Raw genomic sequence first — 22,151 nt, forward strand, 5'->3', positions numbered from 1 at the left:
TTTTTGCAGTCCCACAAACAGTTGAACGCCTCCCTTGCATACAATATACCTGGTGCAGGCATAATGTGGTTCAAGGGGTTACAAAGTGCAACGGCGCAGCAAATTTGGCCTCATTGGGTGACATTAGTGTCATAAAAAATTACGCTAATGTGGTGCAAGGAGATGCTAGGCCCGCTTAAATCTGAGCCTAAGTCACATTTGTGTCTGGAAAAAGATTTTAAAAAGTGGAGCTTCAAGCGCCCAAGTTGTCCAGCGTCAGGCTACCAGCAGTGGCTGTACCTCGACATGGATCAGCTCAGCAAGAGTTCTGCCCTGTGTGACCAGGACTAGAGTTCAAGCTCTGCCAGCCTCCCAGCTGGGCGAGGGACATCACTCGGGGAACTGGAGCACCAGCATCAGCCTGCTGGGGCGGGAAGAACCCCTTGAGGAGGAGGAGAGCGCCTGCAGCTCTCAAGGCCAGTGGGGGAACCCAGGGAGAGGATTCCTGCAGCAAGGTGTGAGAAGATTGAAGATACACCGAGTGGCCTGTCTGACCATGTGGTGAGTCGAGTTGGCAACCCTGCATGCCAATGGAGGCTGCCACGAAGATAACCGCTGTAGCACTGATTAGGCTGTCGATTATGTATTGAACAAATTCGGTGACCCCAGAGTGGGCTGCTGTGAAGAATATTGCTGCTGAGCTGATTAGACTGCTGCCAAATTAAGCAACTAATGTGCTACAGAGGGGGCCACCATGAAGAGCAAGGGGCGTCGCCCTGGTTGAATCACCTTCCAAGAGAGGGCTGCAACTGTCGGTGTTGACCCATGTGCCTGGAGGCTTGACCGAGGCATCGTAAGTCAAACAACCACCCCTATCCACCAGCGGGATCAGAGGAACGTATGACTTCATCAGAGGAATACCACAGACAACCAGCCGCCCAGACCAGACTGCTACTCAATGCCGACAACCGCTCCCGTCCACAGCAATGCCAGAGTACTGAGCACTCCCTGGCTCTTCTGCACAGAAACACCCGCGGAAGGGGGTAGGATTGATCCCTGGGCGAACTTGCCTCATGGAGGTGCAGCCCTGGAACTCGGACTTTTCTAAAGCCATAGCGAGACTTCTAAGCTTCGCATTTGTAGCAGGGCCTAACCTGAAAGTTGCCAATCGTAATTGGGGGATAATCACAAATAGTAGATGTAGGAAAGTACCATCTTGCCTGGCATGTTACCCCCATTTTTCACTGTATATATGTTGTTTTAGTTGTATGTGTCACTGGGACCCTGGTAACCCAGGGCCCCAGTGCTCATAAGTGTGCCTGAATGTGTTACCTGTGTAGTGACTAACTTTCTCACTGAGGCTCTGCTAATCAGAACCTCAGTGGTTATGCTCTCTCATTTCTTTCAAAATTGTCACTAACAGGCTAGTGACCATTTTTACCAATTTACATTGGCTTACTGGAACACCCTTATAATTCCCTAGTATATGGTACTGAGGTACCCAGGGTATTGGGGTTCCAGGAGATCCCTATGGGCTGCAGCATTTCTTTTGCCACCCATAGGGAGCTCTGACAAATCTTACACAGGCCTGCCACTGCAGCCTGAGTGAAATAACGTCCACGTTATTTCACAGCCATTTTACACTGCACTTAAGTAACTTATAAGTCACCTATATGTCTAACCTTTACCTGGTAAAGGTTAGGTGCAAAGTTACTTAGTGTGAGGGCACCCTGGCACTAGCCAAGGTGCCCCCACATTGTTCAGAGCCAATTCACTGAACTTTGTGAGTGCGGGGACACCATTACACGCGTGCACTACATATAGGTCACTACCTATATGTAGCTTCACCATGGTAACTCCGAATATGGCCATGTAACATGTCTATGATCATGGAATTGCCCCCTCTATGCCATCCTGGCATTGTTGGTACAATTCCATGATCCCAGTGGTCTGTAGCACAGACCCTGGTACTGCCAGACTGCCCTTCCTGGGGTTTCTCTGCAGCTGCTGCTGCTGCCAACCCCTCAGACAGGCAGCTGCCCTCCTGGGGTCCAGCCAGGCCTGGCCCAGGATGGCAGAACAAAGAACTTCCTCTGAGAGAGGGTGTGACACCCTCTCCCTTTGGAAAATGGTGTGAAGGCAGGGGAGGAGTAGCCTCCCCCAGCCTCTGGAAATGCTTTGTTGGGCACAGATGTGCCCAATTCTGCATAAGCCAGTCTACACCGGTTCAGCGACCCCTTAGCCCCTGCTCTGGCGTGAAACTGGACAAAGGAAAGGGGAGTGACCACTCCCCTGACCTGCACCTCCCCTGGGAGGTGTCCAGAGCTCCTCCAGTGTGCTCCAGACCTCTGCCATCTTGGAAACAGAGGTGCTGCTGGCACACTGGACTGCTCTGAGTGGCCAGTGCCACCAGGTGACGTCAGAGACTCCTTGTGATAGGCTCCTTCAGGTGTTAGTAGCCTTTCCTCTCTCCTAGGTAGCCAAACCCTCTTTTCTGGCTATTTAGGGTCTCTGTCTCTGGGGAAACTTTAGATAACGAATGCATGAGCTCAGCCGAGTTCCTCTGCATCTCTCTCTTCACCTTCTGATAAGGAAACGACCGCTGACCGCGCTGGAAGCCTGCAAACCTGCAACATAGTAGCAAAGACGACTACTGCAACTCTGTAACGCTGATCCTGCCGCCTTCTCGACTGTTTTTCCTGCTTGTGCATGCTGTGGGGGTAGCCTGCCTCCTCTCTGCACCAGAAGCTCCGAAGAAATCTCCCGTGGGTCGACGGAATCTTCCCCCTGCAACCGCAGGCACCAAAAAGCTGCATTACCGGTCCCTTGGGTCTCCTCTCAGCACGACGAGCGAGGTCGCCTCGAATCCAGCGACGCTGTCCAAGTGACCCCCACAGTCCAGTGACTCTTCAGCCCAAGTTTGGTGGAGGTAAGTCCTTGCCTTACCTCGCTGGGCTGCATTGCTGGGAACCGCGACTTTGCAGCTACTCCGGCCCCTGTGCACTTCCGGCGGAAATCCTTTGTGCACAGCCAAGCCTGGGTCCACGGCACTCTAACCTGCATTGCACGACTTTCTAAGTTGGTCTCCGGCGACGTGGGACTCCTTTGTGCAACTTCGGCGAGCACCATTTCACGCATCCTTGTAGTGCCTGTTTCTGGCACTTCTCCGGGTGCTACCTGCTTCAGTGAGGGCTCTTTGTCTTGCTCGACGTCCCCTCTCTCTGCAGGTCCAATTTGCGACCTCCTGGTCCCTCCTGGGCCCCAGCAGCGTCCAAAAACGCCAAACGCACGATTTGCGTGTAGCAAGGCTTGTTGGCGTCCTTCCGGCGGGAAAACACTTCTGCACGACTCTCCAAGGCAAGAGGGATACGTCCACCAAAGGGGAAGTCTCTAGCCCTTTTCGTTCCTGCAGAAACCTCAGCTTCTTCTGTCCAGTCGAAGCTTCTTTGCACCCGCAGCTGGCATTTCCTGGGCATCTGCCCATCTCCGACTTGCTTGTGACTTTTGGACTTGGTCCCCTTGTTCCACAGGTACCCTAGATTGGAAATCCACAGTTGTTGCATTGCTGGTTTGTGTCTTTCCTGCATTATTCCTCTAACACGACTCTTTTGTCCTTAGGGGAACTTTAGTGCACTTTGCACTCACTTTTCAGGGTCTTGGGGAGGGTTATTTTTCTAACTCTCACTATTTTCTAATAGTCCCAGCGACCCTCTACAAGGTCACATAGGTTTGGGGTCCATTCGTGGTTCGCATTCCACTTCTGGAGTATATGGTTTGTGTTGCCCCTATCCCTATGTTTCCCCATTGCATCCTATTGTAACTATACATTGTTTGCACTGTTTTCTAAGACTATACTGCATATTTTTGCTATTGTGTATATATATCTTGTGTATATTTCCTATCCTCTCACTGAGGGTACACTCTAAGATACTTTGGCATATTGTCATAAAAATAAAGTACCTTTATTTTTAGTATAACTGTGTATTGTGTTTTCTTATGATATTGTGCATATGACACTAGGTGGTACTGTAGTAGCTTCACACGTCTCCTAGTTCAGCCTAAGCTGCTCTGCTAAGCTACCATTATCTATCAGCCTAAGCTGCTAGACACCCTATACACTAATAAGGGATAACTGGGCCTGGTGCAAGGTGCAAGTACCCCTTGGTACTCACTACAAGCCAGTCCAGCCTCCTACATTGGTGGCAGCGGTGGGATAAGTGCTTGAGACTACTTACCACTCTTGTCATTGTACTTTTCATAAGAGAAAAATATACAAAACAAGGTCAGTGTATATACACATAGCCAAAAAAAAAAAAAGTTTTGCATTTCCTCTTTTCACTCTTTTCTAAGTGCTGAAAAGTACTTCTAAAACTTTCAAAAAGTTCTTAAAAGTTTAAAAAGTTTTTTCTGTCTTTCCAAAAAGTTCTGAAAACGTTTTTCTCTTTTTCTATCACTTTAACTCTCTCTAAAAAATGTCTGGCACAGGAAAAAATGTTGAACTGTCCAAACTTGCATATGATCACCTTAGCTGGAAAGGAGCAAGGAGTCTCTGCATAGAGAGAGGTTTGAGTGTAGGGAAGAATCCTTCCTTAGAACTGTTAATTAATAAGCTTAGAGTACAGGATAAGGCCATAAGTGCCCAATCTGTAGAAAAAGTAGCTAATGGTTCTCAATCTGATCCAGGGACTCCCCCAGGAAAAGGTTCAGGAAAGAAACTTCTCAGCCTGCCCATTACTAGACAGTCTAGCATAGTTGGTACAGAGGTTGAATCACACCATACTGATGGTGTGCTCTCACATTATGCTGGTAGCCAAGCTGTTAGGGTGCCCTCTGTAAGGGACAGGTCTCCTTCTGTTCATTCCCATCATACCTCTGTATCTAGAAATGTCCCTCCCACCCACCCTGATGACAGATTGTTGGAAAGGGAGCTCAATAGATTGAGAGTGGAACAAACCAGACTGAAGCTCAAGAAGCAACAGCTGGATTTGGATAGACAGTCTTTAGAAATAGAGAGGGAAAGACAGAAGTTGGGTTTAGATACCCATGGTGGCAGCAGCAGTATTCCCCATAGTCATCCTGCAAAAGAGCATGATTCCAGGAATCTGCACAAGATAGTTCCCCCTTATAAGGAGGGGGATGACATTAACAAGTGGTTTGCTGCACTTGAGAGGGCCTGTGCTGTACAGGATGTCCCTCAAAAGCAGTGGGCTGCTATCCTATGGCTATCATTTACTGGAAAAGGTAGGGATAGGCTCCTTACTGTAAAAGAAAATGATGCTAATAATTTCCAAGTTCTTAAGAATGCACTCCTGGATGGTTATGGCTTAACCACTGAACAGTACAGGATAAAGTTCAGAGAGACCAAAAAGGAGTCTTCACAAGACTGGGTTGATTTCATTGACCAGGCAGTGAAGGCCTTGGAGGGGTGGTTACATGGCAGTAAAGTTACTGATTATGACAGCCTGTATAACTTAATCCTGAGAGAGCATATTCTTAATAATTGTGTGTCTGATTTGTTGCACCAGTACTTGGTGGACTCTGATCTGACCTCTCCCCAAGAATTGGGAAAGAAGGCAGACAAATGGGTCAGAACAAGAGTGAACAGAAAAGTTCATACAGGGGGTGACAAAGATGGCAACAAAAAGAAGGATGGTAAGTCTTCTGACAAGGGTGGGGACAAATCTAAAAATGAGTCTTCATCAGGCCCACAAAAACACTCTGGTGGGGGTGGTGGGTCCAAATCCTCCTTTAATCAGAACAAGGAAAAGAAACCATGGTGCTATTTATGTAAAATAAAAGGCCATTGGACAACAGATCCCAGTTGTCCAAAGAAAGGCACCACAGCTCCTACCACTACAACCCCTACTGCTACACCTAGTGTCCCTACTAATAGCAGTGGTGGTGGGAGCAAACCTACTAATAGCCAATCCAAGGAAGTAGCTGGGCTCACTTTTGGTAATTTAGTTGGGGTTGGTCTGATTAGGGAGACCACAGAGGCTACTTTAGTCTCTGAAGGGGCTATTGATTTAGCCACTTTGGTTGCTTGCCCCCATAACTTGGAGAAGTACAAGCAACTAACCCTAATAAATGGTGTTGAGGTCCAGGCCTACAGGGACACAGGTGCCAGTGTCACAATGGTGATTGAGAAACTGGTGCACCCTGAACAACACATACTTGGACACCAGTACCAAGTAACCGATGCTCACAACATAACACAAAGCCACCCCATGGCTGTTGTAAACCTCAACTGGGGGGGGTAACTGGTCCAAAGAAAGTTGTGGTAGCTTCAGATTTACCTGTAGACTGTCTATTAGGGAATGATTTGGAGACATCAGCTTGGTCAGATGTGGAGTTGGAGGCCCATGCAGCAATGCTGGGCATCCCAGGGCATATGTTTGCTTTGACAAGGGCTCAGGCCAAAAAGCAAAAAGGACAGGGAACAATGGACCAAGTGCTCCCTAAAGCTAGGGCTAGTAGAAGCAAACCACTTCCTACTATCCCTCCCTCTACAGTGGATTCTAATTCTGAGGAAGAAGAATTCCCTCCCTGTGCAGAACCTACACCAGAGGAGCTGGAAGCAGACACTGCTGAGCTTTTGGGTGAAGGGGGGCCTGCCAGGGAGGAGCTGAGTGTGGCACAGCAAACCTGTCCCACATTAGAGGGTCTCAGACAGCAAGCTGTCAAACAGGCTAATGGGGATGTCAGTGACTCTCACAGAGTTTACTGGGAGGACAACCTCTTGTACACTGAGCAAAGGGATCCTAAACCTGGAGCAGCCAGGAGATTAGTGATTCCTCAGGAGTACAGAAAGTTCCTCCTAACACTGGCACATGACATTCCCCTAGCTGGGCACCTGGGTCAAATAAAAACTTGGGACAGATTGGTTCCATTGTTTCATTGGCCTAGGATGTCTGAGGACACAAAGGAATTTTGTAAGTCCTGTGAAACCTGTCAAGCCAGTGGCAAGACAGGTGGCACCCCAAAGGCACCCCTTATCCCACTGCCTGTGGTTGGGGTTCCCTTTGAAAGGGTAGGGGTTGACATAGTTGGCCCCCTTGACCCTCCTACTGCTTCAGGCAATAGGTTTATCTTGGTGGTAGTGGACCATGCCACAAGATATCCTGAAGCTATTCCTTTAAGGACCACTACAGCTCCTGCAGTGGCAAAGGCCCTCCTGGGAATATTTTCCAGGGTGGGCTTCCCAAAGGAAGTAGTATCAGACAGAGGAAGCAATTTCATGTCTGCATACTTAAAGGCCATGTGGAAGGAGTGTGGTGTAACTTACAAGTTCACAACACCCTATCATCCACAAACAAATGGACTGGTGGAGAGATTTAATAAAACTCTCAAAGGCATGATTATGGGACTCCCTGAAAAACTCCGCAGGAGATGGGATATCCTTCTACCATGCCTCCTTTTTGCCTACAGGGAGGTACCCCAGAAAGGAGTGGGCTTCAGCCCCTTTGAACTTCTTTTTGGACACCCTGTTAGGGGTCCACTCACACTTGTAAAGGAGGGTTGGGAACAACCTGTAAAAGCTCCTAAGCAGGATATTGTGGATTATGTACTTGGCCTCAGATCAAGGATGGCTGAGTACATGAAAAAGGCCAGTAAAAACCTTCAGGCCAGCCAAGAGCTCCGGAAGCAATGGCATGATCAGAAGGCTGTTTTGGTTCAGTACCAACCAGGGCAGAAAGTGTGGGTCTTGGAGCCTGTGGCCCCAAGAGCACTCCAAGATAAATGGAGTGGACCCCACACAATTGTTGAAAAGAAGGGTGAAGTCACCTACTTGGTTGACTTAGGCACTGCCAGGAGTCCCCTTAGGGTGCTCCATGTCAACCGCCTGAAACCCTACTATGACAGGGCTGATCTCACCCTGCTCATGGCAACTGATGAGGGACAGGAAGAAGACAGTGATCCTCTACCTGATCTCTTCTCTTCCACAGAACAAGATGCTCTTGTGGAAGGGGTAGTTTTGGCTGATTGTCTTACTGCTGAGCAGAAAGATAATTGCATAAATCTCCTAGGACAATTTTCAGAACTCTTCTCTATTGTGCCAGGCACCACTTCTTGGTGTGAGCACACTATAGATACTGGAGACAGTTTACCTGTCAAAAGTAAGATCTATAGGCAGCCTGACCATGTCAGGGACTGCATAAAGCAAGAAGTTCAGAAAATGTTGGAACTAGGAGTGGTTGAGCACTCTGACAGTCCATGGGCTTCTCCTGTGGTACTGGTACCAAAACCCAATTCTAAAGATGGAAAGAAGGAAATGAGGTTTTGTGTAGACTATAGAGGTCTCAACTTGGTAACCAAAACTGATGCTCACCCTATACCCAGGGCAGATGAGCTCATAGATACACTGGCATCTGCCAAGTATCTAAGCACTTTTGATTTGACTGCAGGGTATTGGCAGATCAAATTGTCAGAAGATGCTAAACCTAAGACTGCATTTTCTACCATTGGAGGACATTACCAGTTTACTGTAATGCCTTTTGGTTTGAAGAATGCACCTGCCACTTTTCAGAGGTTGGTGAACACAGTCCTGCAAGGGCTGGAAGCTTTCAGTGCAGCATATTTGGATGATATAGCTGTCTTTAGCTCCAGCTGGGATGATCACCTGGTCCACCTATGGAAAGTTTTGGAGGCTCTGCAAAAGGCAGGCCTCACTATCAAGGCTTCAAAGTGCCAGATAGGGCAGGGTAAGGTGGTTTATCTGGGACACCTTGTTGGTGGGGAACAGATTGCACCACTTCAGGGGAAAATCCAAACTATTATTGATTGGGTTCCCCCTACCACTCAGACTCAGGTTAGAGCCTTCCTAGGCCTCACTGGGTATTACAGGAGGTTCATTAAGAACTATGGCTCCATTGCAGCCCCTCTTAATGACCTCACATCCAAGAAAATGCCTAAAAAGGTATTATGGACAGCAAGCTGTCAGAAAGCTTTTGAGGAGCTGAAGCAGGCCATGTGCTCTGCACCTGTCCTGAAAAGCCCTTGTTACTCTAAAAAATTCTATGTCCAAACCGATGCATCTGAATTAGGAGTAGGGGCAGTCCTATCACAACTTAATTCTGAGGGCCAGGATCAACCTGTTGCTTTTATTAGTAGGAGGTTGACCCCTAGAGAAAAGCGTTGGTCTGCCATTGAGAGGGAGGCCTTTGCTGTGGTCTGGGCTCTGAAGAAGTTGAGGCCATACCTGTTTGGCACTCACTTCATTGTTCAGACAGACCACAAACCTCTACTTTGGCTAAAACAAATGAAAGGTGAAAATCCTAAATTGTTGAGGTGGTCCATATCCCTACAGGGAATGGACTATACAGTGGAACATAGACCTGGGAGTAGCCACTCCAATGCAGATGGACTCTCCAGATATTTCCACTTAGACAATGAAGACTCATCAGGTAATGGCTAGTCTTATTGTCCTTCGTTTGGGGGGGGGGGGGGGGGTTGTGTAGGAAAGTACCATCTTGCCTGGCATGTTACCCCCATTTTTCACTGTATATATGTTGTTTTAGTTGTATGTGTCACTGGGACCCTGGTAACCCAGGGCCCCAGTGCTCATAAGTGTGCCTGAATGTGTTACCTGTGTAGTGACTAACTTTCTCACTGAGGCTCTGCTAATCAGAACCTCAGTGGTTATGCTCTCTCATTTCTTTCAAAATTGTCACTAACAGGCTAGTGACCATTTTTACCAATTTACATTGGCTTACTGGAACACCCTTATAATTCCCTAGTATATGGTACTGAGGTACCCAGGGTATTGGGGTTCCAGGAGATCCCTATGGGCTGCAGCATTTCTTTTGCCACCCATAGGGAGCTCTGACAAATCTTACACAGGCCTGCCACTGCAGCCTGAGTGAAATAACGTCCACGTTATTTCACAGCCATTTTACACTGCACTTAAGTAACTTATAAGTCACCTATATGTCTAACCTTTACCTGGTAAAGGTTAGGTGCAAAGTTACTTAGTGTGAGGGCACCCTGGCACTAGCCAAGGTGCCCCCACATTGTTCAGAGCCAATTCACTGAACTTTGTGAGTGCGGGGACACCATTACACGCGTGCACTACATATAGGTCACTACCTATATGTAGCTTCACCATGGTAACTCCGAATATGGCCATGTAACATGTCTATGATCATGGAATTGCCCCCTCTATGCCATCCTGGCATTGTTGGTACAATTCCATGATCCCAGTGGTCTGTAGCACAGACCCTGGTACTGCCAGACTGCCCTTCCTGGGGTTTCTCTGCAGCTGCTGCTGCTGCTGCCAACCCCTCAGACAGGCAGCTGCCCTCCTGGGGTCCAGCCAGGCCTGGCCCAGGATGGCAGAACAAAGAACTTCCTCTGAGAGAGGGTGTGACACCCTCTCCCTTTGGAAAATGGTGTGAAGGCAGGGGAGGAGTAGCCTCCCCCAGCCTCTGGAAATGCTTTGTTGGGCACAGATGTGCCCAATTCTGCATAAGCCAGTCTACACCGGTTCAGGGACCCCTTAGCCCCTGCTCTGGCGCGAAACTGGACAAAGGAAAGGGGAGTGACCACTCCCCTGACCTGCACCTCCCCTGGGAGGTGTCCAGAGCTCCTCCAGTGTGCTCCAGACCTCTGCCATCTTGGAAACAGAGGTGCTGCTGGCACACTGGACTGCTCTGAGTGGCCAGTGCCACCAGGTGACGTCAGAGACTCCTTGTGATAGGCTCCTTCAGGTGTTAGTAGCCTTTCCTCTCTCCTAGGTAGCCAAACCCTCTTTTCTGGCTATTTAGGGTCTCTGTCTCTGGGGAAACTTTAGATAACGAATGCATGAGCTCAGCCGAGTTCCTCTGCATCTCTCTCTTCACCTTCTGATAAGGAAACGACCGCTGACCGCGCTGGAAGCCTGCAAACCTGCAACATAGTAGCAAAGACGACTACTGCAACTCTGTAACGCTGATCCTGCCGCCTTCTCGACTGTTTTTCCTGCTTGTGCATGCTGTGGGGGTAGCCTGCCTCCTCTCTGCACCAGAAGCTCCGAAGAAATCTCCCGTGGGTCGACGGAATCTTCCCCCTGCAACCGCAGGCACCAAAAAGCTGCATTACCGGTCCCTTGGGTCTCCTCTCAGCACGACGAGCGAGGTCGCCTCGAATCCAGCGACGCTGTCCAAGTGACCCCCACAGTCCAGTGACTCTTCAGCCCAAGTTTGGTGGAGGTAAGTCCTTGCCTTACCTCGCTGGGCTGCATTGCTGGGAACCGCGACTTTGCAGCTACTCCGGCCCCTGTGCACTTCCGGCGGAAATCCTTTGTGCACAGCCAAGCCTGGGTCCACGGCACTCTAACCTGCATTGCACGACTTTCTAAGTTGGTCTCCGGCGACGTGGGACTCCTTTGTGCAACTTCGGCAAGCACCGTTTCACGCATCCTTGTAGTGCCTGTTTCTGGCACTTCTCCGGGTGCTACCTGCTTCAGTGAGGGCTCTTTGTCTTGCTCGACGTCCCCTCTCTCTGCAGGTCCAATTTGCGACCTCCTGGTCCCTCCTGGGCCCCAGCAGCGTCCAAAAACGCCAAACGCACGATTTGCGTGTAGCAAGGCTTGTTGGCGTCCTTCCGGCGGGAAAACACTTCTGCACGACTCTCCAAGGCAAGAGGGATCCGTCCACCAAAGGGGAAGTCTCTAGCCCTTTTCGTTCCTGCAGAAACCTCAGCTTCTTCTGTCCAGTCGAAGCTTCTTTGCACCCGCAGCTGGCATTTCCTGGGCATCTGCCCATCTCCGACTTGCTTGTGACTTTTGGACTTGGTCCCCTTGTTCCACAGGTACCCTAGATTGGAAATCCACAGTTGTTGCATTGCTGGTTTGTGTCTTTCCTGCATTATTCCTCTAACACAACTCTTTTGTCCTTAGGGGAACTTTAGTGCACTTTGCACTCACTTTTCAGGGTCTTGGGGAGGGTTATTTTTCTAACTCTCACTATTTTCTAATAGTCCCAGCGACCCTCTACAAGGTCACATAGGTTTGGGGTCCATTCGTGGTTCGCATTCCACTTCTGGAGTATATGGTTTGTGTTGCACCTATCCCTATGTTTCCCCATTGCATCCTATTGTAACTATACATTGTTTGCACTGTTTTCTAAGACTATACTGCATATTTTTGCTATTGTGTATATATATCTTGTGTATATTTCCTATCCTCTCACTGAGGGTACACTCTAAGATACTTTGGCATATTGTCATAAAAATAAAGTACCTTTATTTTTAGTATAACTGTGTATTGTGTTTTCTTATGATATTGTGCATATGACACTAAGTGGTACTGTAGTAGCTTCACACGTCTCCTAGTTCAGCCTAAGCTGCTCTGCTAAGCTACCATTATCTATCAGCCTAAGCTGCTAGACACCCTATACACTAATAAGGGATAACTGGGCCTGGTGCAAGGTGCAAGTACCCCTTGGTACTCACTACAAGCCAGTCCAGCCTCCTACAGTAGACAGGGAAGTGTGACTCAGAACTTTCCACCGTCCCCTCCCCCCACAAAACGCGTAATCCCTGATAAGCCTTGGACAGCTCGATCCACAGTAAAACTGAGAGTCAGCCGCTGAAGTTGCCAGTTGATCAGCCCCATAGTAGGCCTGGCTCCTGGGACTCAGGAGTGAAAGGACTCGGCCCCCGCGGTTGGGCCCAGTACCCTGTTTGCCCCGTGGCCCTCTGAAGCGGGTTCTGACACCATGTAATGTACATTGCAGTTGGGCAAGGTTGGGGTAGCTGACTGATATGCTATAATTGGCGGTTGTAGCTGCTTCTGATGAAATCGACCCATCAACCGCTGGTAACTTCGAGGCAGGAAGATAAGGAGTGGCTATACCTATTATCATGTCGCTAGTGGCCTGAAGTCTAACCGTTGTGTCCATACGTTCACCCTGGTGTGGATGGAGCAGCTGTTGCATCCTTGGTTGTAGAGGATCTGAGAAGAATCATGAATGATGATCTTGTAGGTGTCTTTGTTCTGTAGGATCTGTGAAATGTTTTCAGCACCATCGGCCACTACCTCTTCCTAGAACATCTGGTTGGCTCTTCTGTGAAGGACCCAGCACTCTGGTGGATTAGAAGGCCCGCATTCATGTGGCCTCTTGTCAGACTGAGTCTACTCTCCTGAGGAGTTCCGGATGTAGCCCGAGATATACTTCAGAAGGGAAGAGCAAAACTCCCTAAAAAGTTAAGAATGTCAGCGGCCCAGAACCTGTTGGGACAGACACACCCACGTGACTATATGCATGTGTAACAACATACCCACCCACCCACATGGCTATATCCATGTGCAAGGACGCACATGCACCCACACGCACAGCTACACGCATGTGTAACAACACAAGCGTCCACATGACTATATGCATGTGTAACAACATACCCACTCACCCACATGGCTGTATCCAAGTGCAAGAAAGCACATGCACGCACAGCTACACGCATGTGTAACAACACAAGCGTCCACATGACTATATGCATGTGTAATAACACAGTCACCCACGCTTACATTTACACACAATCAGTCTCCCTCTCTGTCTCACACACACGCGCATACAAAGGCGGTCTCAGACTTCCACAAACACTCTCTCTGATGGGATGTTACTTGTGTGTTTGTTGTAGGAACGCTTGGATTCTGGATTGGTCTGGGAGAGGAAGGTGGCCCCGGGAGCTGTGTGACCGGAAGTAACTTTACAGCTTAGTAGGTCCCATTATCCTAAAGGTCATTCCTTTACAGTGTTGTATGTGCATTCCTGCTGGTAATGAGTTTTAAGGGATATATTTAACTATGTACCACTGCCTGTCTCCAGCCCCCCACCCCCTTCGCATGCACAATGAAAGCGAACCGTCTGCGAACTTGGGGTGTGTGAGTGTGAAATGCAGAGACGAGGGGAGGGGAACCACAGAGGGTCCTGTGAAACAGACTGATATGGGGCCATGGGCATTCAAATTGGATCTGTAAAGTCTTAGCCAACTTGTTTAGTGGCAGCTGACTCTAAAGATGGGCTTCCCTGGCATTACTGCTAATGATTTGCAAATCACGTTATGTTTAATTTATGCAGGAATCACGACTTCAGCAGTCTAATCAGTTGGTGATCTTTTATGATTGATGCTATCTGCAGAGGGTCAAGGCCCTCGTTATATCTTCTTAAATCTTACCTGACAGTGCAGTTGTTACCAGTTCATTAAAATATTCACAGTTTGGGCTTCAGCTCCGCCCAGAATAGTTTTCTCTCACCTCATGCTATTGGCTGTAAGGTACAGCGTTCCTGTGACGTGTTTGAAGTACAGTGCATGAGGGACTATTTGACATCTCAAAAGCACTCTCACTAGTCAAACAATAATTTATCTCATAGATGTATGCAGAAAGCATTTTTTCCTCTGCAGCAGGCTGTTTTCAACCTTTTTGTCATGACTCAACTACAAGTCAGGACCATTGGCTTTGCCATTGCTTGTTTTAATGCAAATGCAAAGAGTTTGCTGACTTTCTTCTCTGCAATAAATTTGTTTGTTCAGGATAGTTGATGCACATCAGTTTACATAAACTCTGTGTAGCAATGTTTAAGAGAAATAAAACGACATAATCACATACATTAGAGATGTACTTATTATTGCAGAGAGGGTTTCTATGCATCATTGGTTGTAAATACTTTGTGCCCTTTTCACAACCTTCATTTTGTAGTACATTTGCAGTATGTTTATTCACAAGCCTATGCGTGAAATGGCCACCTCCAACTTGCCTATCTTATGGGGCGGTCCTCACACCACTGCTTAGTTTGAGCCGGCGTTTTCCTGTGCAGGGCTCCGGCACTGATTTTTGAGGGCCTGAAGTATTTACTGCGAGCCAAAGGCACATATGGGAAAGAAAGCAGAAGAGAAAAACGAGAAACAGTCACAAAGGGAGAAAGCTGCAAGAGTGAGCTGAAGGGGCAGTGAATGGCTGTAAATGAATTAAAGAGGCCCGAGATGACTTTAGGATTACGCTGCCTCAGTATTCCGTGCTCGCACATTTAATTGCAGCAGCCGCATGTTTCAAAGGAGAACTTGGGCACTGGCACATCTTTATTTACAAATTAAGCCCTGCCTCACACATGTAAGTTTACTACTTAGTAGTAAATGTGTGAGGGACCAGGTGGAGTGGCTGGATAAGGGGCGTGATTACTACTAAATAGGAAGGTTTAGGGAGACTAAGGACAGGTTTCAGGGGTGTTAGGGAAGGGTTTAGATAGTGATATGCACCCACCCACAAAAGAGTAAGCCAATTGCTATTCGCAAACTGCATTTCTGGTTAATTGTCAACGAACTTGATAACTTGTTCATGGGCCAGCTGGCTAAACAAGCCATCATCGACTTTTAGTACAATGAAGCCTTTCGGGGGTCTTAAATTCACAAACATTACAACTTTAACTTTAATCAGAGTGAGCTATCTCTCTCTCTATACAGGTTGTATGATATTGGCATCGCCGCCTCTCACATCCTGCATTGCTGGGAGCACATATCACACATCTCTTCAAAGCACAGACCCAGCAGATGGATGGTTTATTCAAGGGTGAAGTGTTGGGGGATGTGGCTAGTTCTGGACCTTGAAGAAGTCTGCATTGTAGCCTTGGTGGAGCTGTAGAATAGTCATCTATGACGACTTAAGTCCCATGTTGCTGGAAATCTTTAAGTGGTTATGAGAGACAACCTCTTGCTAAGTATGAGTAGATGATGGGCAGTGTCTAAAGGCAGGGAAAAGGCCCGGAAAAGCGGTCATGGGCACCTCAGTCTTATGGCTGACCCGGAGCATACATAATAAAAGCTGCGGGCCAGATGTACCTAGCTTTGGCTTAGCGATTTCCTAATTGCGTTTTATTGCAATTCACAAATAGGAAATCGCAAACACCCATGTACCAATGTGACTTTGACACATTGTGCAAGTCACAGTAGGTCACAAATAGGCCTACCTCGTTAATATTCATGAAGTGTGTCTCACTTTGAGACCCATGTGAATTGCAAGAAACACAGGGATGGTGGCCTGCTGGGGTCAGCTAACCACCATGCCTGTGATTGCTTTTTCATTAAAGCATTTTTAAAAAATACAGTTAATTTTCCTTAAAGGAAAATGGGATGCATTTCAAAAAGAAAACTGAAAAGTTTTATTTTCATTGTAGTAGGCAGTGGTCCCTGGGATAAACATGTCATTTACCAACATCTGGCCCACCTTCAGCAACGTAGCCTTCAACAACCTATCTCCTACCCCCTGTCCTGGGTCGGTGGGAGGGAGGGGTGTATACTAATGGTAGGTTTGTGGAGTAATGGTGCTCAATACCTGACCTTCCCAGCATACGCTAGTTGAACCAACTCGTGCAACGCACTGTCTGAATGTCTTGAATCGGTCTAAGGGGTTGGCCTGGCATGCAGGTGCGCAGTCGTCTTTGATACTTGGGGGTTTCGAGGACATTCTCTCGTGTCATGCTATGGAGACAATTTCAGAAAATGTATCATTAGTGCCCAGCATGGGGCAGATCTTTGAGTAATCGTGGATCACACACCAAAGATTTGCCAATCCTTACCAGCAGCGGAGGCATTAGGTGTAATATTGGTCTCCTACCTCATTCTAGATAGGCGCTCCCTCTCCGCTGTGAGTTTCTGAGGTTTACGACTAATAAGATGTTATTCCCCATTTCAATTCCAGTTTGGAATCTCATCTCTTAAATCTGTTTTACAATGGTGCAGCAACTTATTCTGAAAGTACATTTCAGGGCACCCCTCGCACAACATCTCCTGGCTGGGGGCTTTGCCAGTGCAGGAGGTGGGCTAATGTAGGTCAGTGGTTCCCAACCTTTTGACTTCTGTGGACCCCCACTTTATCATTACTGGAGTCCGGGGACCTCCACGGACTCTTTCTTGGAATCCGGGGACCCCCCAACTGAGCCATTACTGAAAGCTGGGGACCTAATCTATTAATATTATTTAATTTTTTAAGCATCCATGGATTCCCTGAGAAGGCTTCGTGGACCCCCAGGGGTCCCCAGACAACCGGTTGGGAACCACTGATGTCGGTTATAGATACACCTGATAGGTAGCTCTTTGAAATATTTTCCTCGTGGGTTGCAGTTCGACCCTGTAATTCCCAATACCTGGAACTTTCATACATACAGAGCTGCTGCAATACCTGCTAATTACGAACCTGATAGTGATTTAGAAATGCTGACAGGATACCAGGATCTTCAGCGTGGTTTAGTGGCCAACTGCTCAAGCAGCTCAGAGTATGAGAAGGGGTGGCTTCAGTGATGAAGGAGCGCCCTGGGTCGTCTTAGCCGGATATACACCGTACCGAGAGGGAGGAAATCTACCCGCTTCAGTTCTAAGGCACTTAGGGCCAGATGTAGCAAAGGTTTTTACACATTCTGTGTCTATGGGAAAAAGTGTTCGTACATATGGCCCTTAACCAGTCGGCTAGTGGCCATGTATATGCGACTCTGACAGTATGTCTTACATTCGCCTGTGACGGGGGCATTTGTTTCCAGCCTGCACAACAAGCACACCCTGCAGTTCAGGCATTTAGTCCACAGAGTATTAATGCTACCATGGACAAAGGGCCCACAAAACCAGACGAGATTGCATTTCACATTTCTAAGCAAATGTTTTTTTTCTCGTGACTAATTTCGCACTGGGTGTTGCACCCGCCATTAATCCCTGTCACATGAAGCCTGTCGGCCTCCAGGCGCTCGTCCACAGTAAACAAGTCTCAATTTCAGTTCCTTCAGTCAAAGGTACAAACGCCTGGAGACTCTGATAATGCATACACATTTTATTTACTATAGACATTTTTATTGGAAAAGTAGCAAACCTATAAATAAATATGGATGCATTGTACAAATCAGCATATATATAATCAATATAAAGTAAGGTAATGATATATAGGATTCATTCTAATATTGCCACAATTACGACATTGATCTCGACCCATACTACAAACTTTTACATAAATTATCCCCCCCAATTTGGTTCATGTGTTTCACTTGCCCCTACGCTTATAAAAATAAGTTCATCTGAAATGATGGACTTTGATGTGTCCAGCCGAGTGTGGGAGCACAGAGTGACGTCGCGGATCTACAATCAATAACCGGAGAGCCAGGGCAACAAATGTGGGTTCTGAATCTAACCTGTTCCCCAGACAGCCAACAGTTCACGAAGTTCCCCCAGCAAAGCAACGCCGTTCTGGTGCCATTCCAACCCCCTTGAAAGAATAAATCACCAAAAACCTTCTCTGGGTCTCACCACATTCTCACACACAGATATCTGCCTCAAAGTTCATTCAGGTGCTCCGGGGTGTCATGAAATTGCTAAGTGTACTGTGATGTAATGGCTGTGTGGTAAGGCTAGCGTGATTATTCAGTAGTCCTGGACCCAAATTAGAGTAATACCGAAGGGCATCTGTACTTCATCTGTTAGAACCCGTGCCATATCCACAGGCCAACTAGTGCCAAGGTTTTTGTGCTTTGGGTAACCGTGGGGGCACTGCTGAAACGCCAACCTGTAGCTCATCAAAAGTAGAGGGGACCCGCCCCTTCCAGAGAGTGTCTGTCAGGCTGAGCATAGGTCTGACAGGCACTTTTTCTGTTCGAGTCAGCCAGCCCATCGGTGTACATACATTAAATGTGAAAGCGCCAGCCTGTCTAAGCTCAACTTTTCCTCAGCCCTGCAAAGCGCCTCGAGGTCCTTTCTGTCATGACGAAGGAGCACGTTACAGATACGCTCGGACCTGGACGCCTATGTTTTAAGCCCTGAGGTGCCTGAGGTCGAGTGTCAATCAGTGACACCTTGTCACAGAGTGGGGTGGGGTCAGCAGTCTCACTGACCCCATTGTACACTGCGACGAGTAAGGGACCGCCGCCTAAGGTCACCCAATGAGAGGGGGCGGTAGTCAGAACCCTCCAGGAACCTCGGAGGCGTCAGTCCCGCACCACCAGGTCACTGCTGCAGTCCGGTATTTTTTTTTTTAATGCTTAGTGCATGCATGTGTGAGTGCATGTGTATGTGTGGAGGTATGTGTATTAGTGCACATGTGTTGTGGATGGGTGTGTGTGTGTATGCTAGTGAAAGGTGTGTGTGTGTGCTTGTGAATGTATGGTTGTGAGTATGTATGTTTGTAAATATGTGGCCTGTCGACCCCCCTCCCTCTCAAATTACCGGTCACCACCAATTGCATCTAAAACCAAACTGAATTTAGAAATAAAACACATTACTGAGACGACAGAGCAAGAACGCAATCTGGTAAAGGCAGCCTGAAAGTGGGATCATTTAAACTAAATATATGTGCCTTTTTGTGGGGAGATGCATACAGTGCCCTGGGCATCTGCAAGGCTGGCATTCGCTCTGCGGCTACAGCTCAGTTGGAAGAATCCCCACTACATGTTCCATAAGATGACGTTGGTTTTATCCTTAATATCATGGTGTGAAGAGATTCAAGAGATGTTGCCCACAGAGTTAAATGCCTTGGCTGTATTATTTGACAAGGAGTTCAGTAATACACAAGAACATGACAGATCCTAAAACATGTTGTTCTATTGGCTTCTTTTTGCAGTCTCTCTACAGACAGTTCTAGCTCTCTGTTGCAGACTGAATTAGTTAATATACTCCACAGCCCAATCCTTGCACAAGATTGGATGGCTTTCAAGTTAATCCCAGTTGCCTTGCTCTTATTTGTGGCTTTCCTCTTTTTCTGAGTTTGACCCACCCATGTGAGCTTCTTGGTTCCACTGTCACTGGATGCATCATTCATCCAGCTCTGAACGCAGCATTACATTTAATAAAACAGAGCCAGGTTTTAACAACAGCTGTTTGCTGCATTTCGTTGCCACCTAGTGGTCACTGGAAAAACTGCAACAGAAATGTGGAAGCTATACCATGGATCTGGACAAACACTGACGGCTGCTGTAAACATGCATTGGCAACGCCAATCGGTCTTGCTTCTATGTAAAGGTAAGCGTGCCCGACTGGCTTTGCCAATGTCGAATAGAGCCTTTGATTTGGGGGCGTTCAGTACTCATTTCTTTGCTCCACTACATCGTTCAAAGGATGTGAGACATAAGAGAACAGTGTCCTCATACCCTCCTTGTCCGAGGACCTGAACCCCCCTCTTTTTATAGCAAGATCTTCTCTCCGTGTGTCCTTCCCAGGATGGCGGAGATGCTAAATTTATAAAAGAATGAGTGCTGGTGCCCAAAGCTCTGCTTAAAAACACTGGTGCCATCACATGTCAGGGTGCAGAATACCAAAGCTGCGTTGTCTTCAATCCACCCCAGGCTGCCTTAATTCAGTAACAGACACTCCATGCCCCTTTATCTCACTCCCGCGGGCTCCTTCTTTCCGATGGTTTTTCCATCTTTCTCTTCCTCCATCTTTCCATTTTGCGTGTTTTCCCTCTTTTTCTCTCGGGAAATGTGAGATGAGGAATATTAAGTACTGGTACCCTAAAATGAGTGCCCGTGCCACCCATCAGTATCCACCTGCTCAAATGAAGCACTGGATGCAGACGGTTTCCAAAGGCCTCTATGTGCGTCTTCTCTCCCTGTGTGAGCGCCACCTGCAGTCCTTCTCCCTGTCTGCACCCTCCCTGCACTCACCGGCTCCTCCAGGGTCTGAACACTGACCCAATGACCTGCAGCGAGGTTTGCACTCCACAAATACCCTACGCAGGAGGCTGGAGTGGATATTCAGCATATACAATATGGGCATATGAGCCGCCGGAGCGTTACTTTTTGTGACGGTGGCAGCGCAAACCTTTCAACCATATATATGAGGCCACGAAAAGCCACTTTGCGTGACTTTCAATGGCCTCATAGATATTGAGTACGGCAAGGCAGCGCATGCCTGCATTCTGCAGCACACATAGAAAGAGGAATATGCCTCTGAGGATTGTTTCTGTGCAGGAAGGTGGCCCTTCCTGCATAAAATCAATCCTGCCTACAATGCAGGTACCCATGCAACATGACGCAAGGGTCCCTGTGTTGGCGCTAGACTGCCAAAACCCATGCGTGGGGGAAAGGACAGGAATGCACCATAATGCATAGATACAGCACATCCCTGTTCTTTCCCTTCAACACAGGGCAGTGAGCAGGGTGACTGGCTGCCCTTCTCTACGCCAAATCCCGTAAATTAGGGCCTATGCATTTATAAAATAAACAAACACAATTAAGATAAATAGACAGCGTACAAAATATAACTCTTATACCAAGTTCCTGGCACAGACCCACTCAGCGCAGTTAGATAGGCAGCCCCCCTGCCCTTTAGAAGGGATTCCCTTTGGGACTGATATATTGATGGCTGTTGTTAGGCTGTGGGCTAGTGCCCATCCTTTGTGCAGATCCAGTGCCTTGAAGTCGCGCAGTCCAGCGCCCCGAGGCGTTCAGAGCTCAGGTAGGCGCAGTCCAGGCCGGGGGCAGTGTTCCTTAACTGGATACTGAGGAGGGAACAAAAACAGCATCAGGGTCCTGCTCTGGTCCTGCGGCCATAGAGCGCTCTGCTGAAATCATTTTGAACATGTTCTGCGTGTTAGGGGTACGCATGAAGCACGTGCACAGCGGGAGCTCCAGCGTGAGTGAGTGTGGAGTGTGTGTGAGTGTAAGAGCATGCATGTGTGGATGAATGAATACCATTATGAATCAATACTGAGGAATTCTGGGGCTAGGATGCTGAAGTTTGCTACAGCTCCCTTGGCGACTGCTCCACCCTCCTGCCACTGCTGCTCACTCACTCATCCAGCCATGTGCTCAGTCATTCACTCCTTCATCCTTCCATGCACTCAGAAAATCTTCCCTTCTTCCATCTATGCACTCACTCACCCCCTCATCCATACATGCACTCAGACACCCGCCCCTTCATCCATACATGCACTCCCTTACCCCTTCATCCATCCATGCACTCACACTTGCACCTTGATCCTTCTATGCACTTGCTTGCCCCTTCATCCTTCCATGCAGTCACTCGCCCCTTCATCCTTCCATGCACTTACTCGTCCCTTCATCATGGATGTACTCACATCCTCACACTTTCATCCATCCGTGAACTCACTCGCCCTTTCATCCATTTCCCCATTAACTCATTCCTGTGTTAGCTCACCCACACACACAAACTTACCAACCAATGAAAAAGCAGCTCCGAAGCTTAAAAGTAGCAGGATCAGTTAGCTA

General features: G+C 47.9%; 1 protein-coding gene across 2 annotated transcripts in view; it reads right to left on the reverse strand.

The window, feature by feature from the left end:
• The window catches only part of LOC138303556 (C-type lectin domain family 2 member B-like), a 150,093-nt gene that overhangs the window by 103,144 nt on the left and 24,798 nt on the right, over positions 1–22,151 (reverse strand). The window contains exon 6 of one of the 2 annotated variants that reach the window (XM_069242802.1): positions 17,753–21,421. The exons of the other annotated variant lie outside the window; for it this stretch is intronic. Coding sequence (XP_069098903.1) covers positions 21,304–21,421 — 118 coding nt within the window. The 3' untranslated portion in view covers positions 17,753–21,303. Of the gene's footprint in view, positions 1–17,752; positions 21,422–22,151 lie in introns of those variants that run through there. 2 annotated transcript variants of the gene reach the window in all.

Source organism: Pleurodeles waltl, chromosome 7 (genome assembly GCF_031143425.1).
Source record: "Pleurodeles waltl isolate 20211129_DDA chromosome 7, aPleWal1.hap1.20221129, whole genome shotgun sequence".
NCBI lineage: Eukaryota > Metazoa > Chordata > Amphibia > Caudata > Salamandridae > Pleurodeles > Pleurodeles waltl.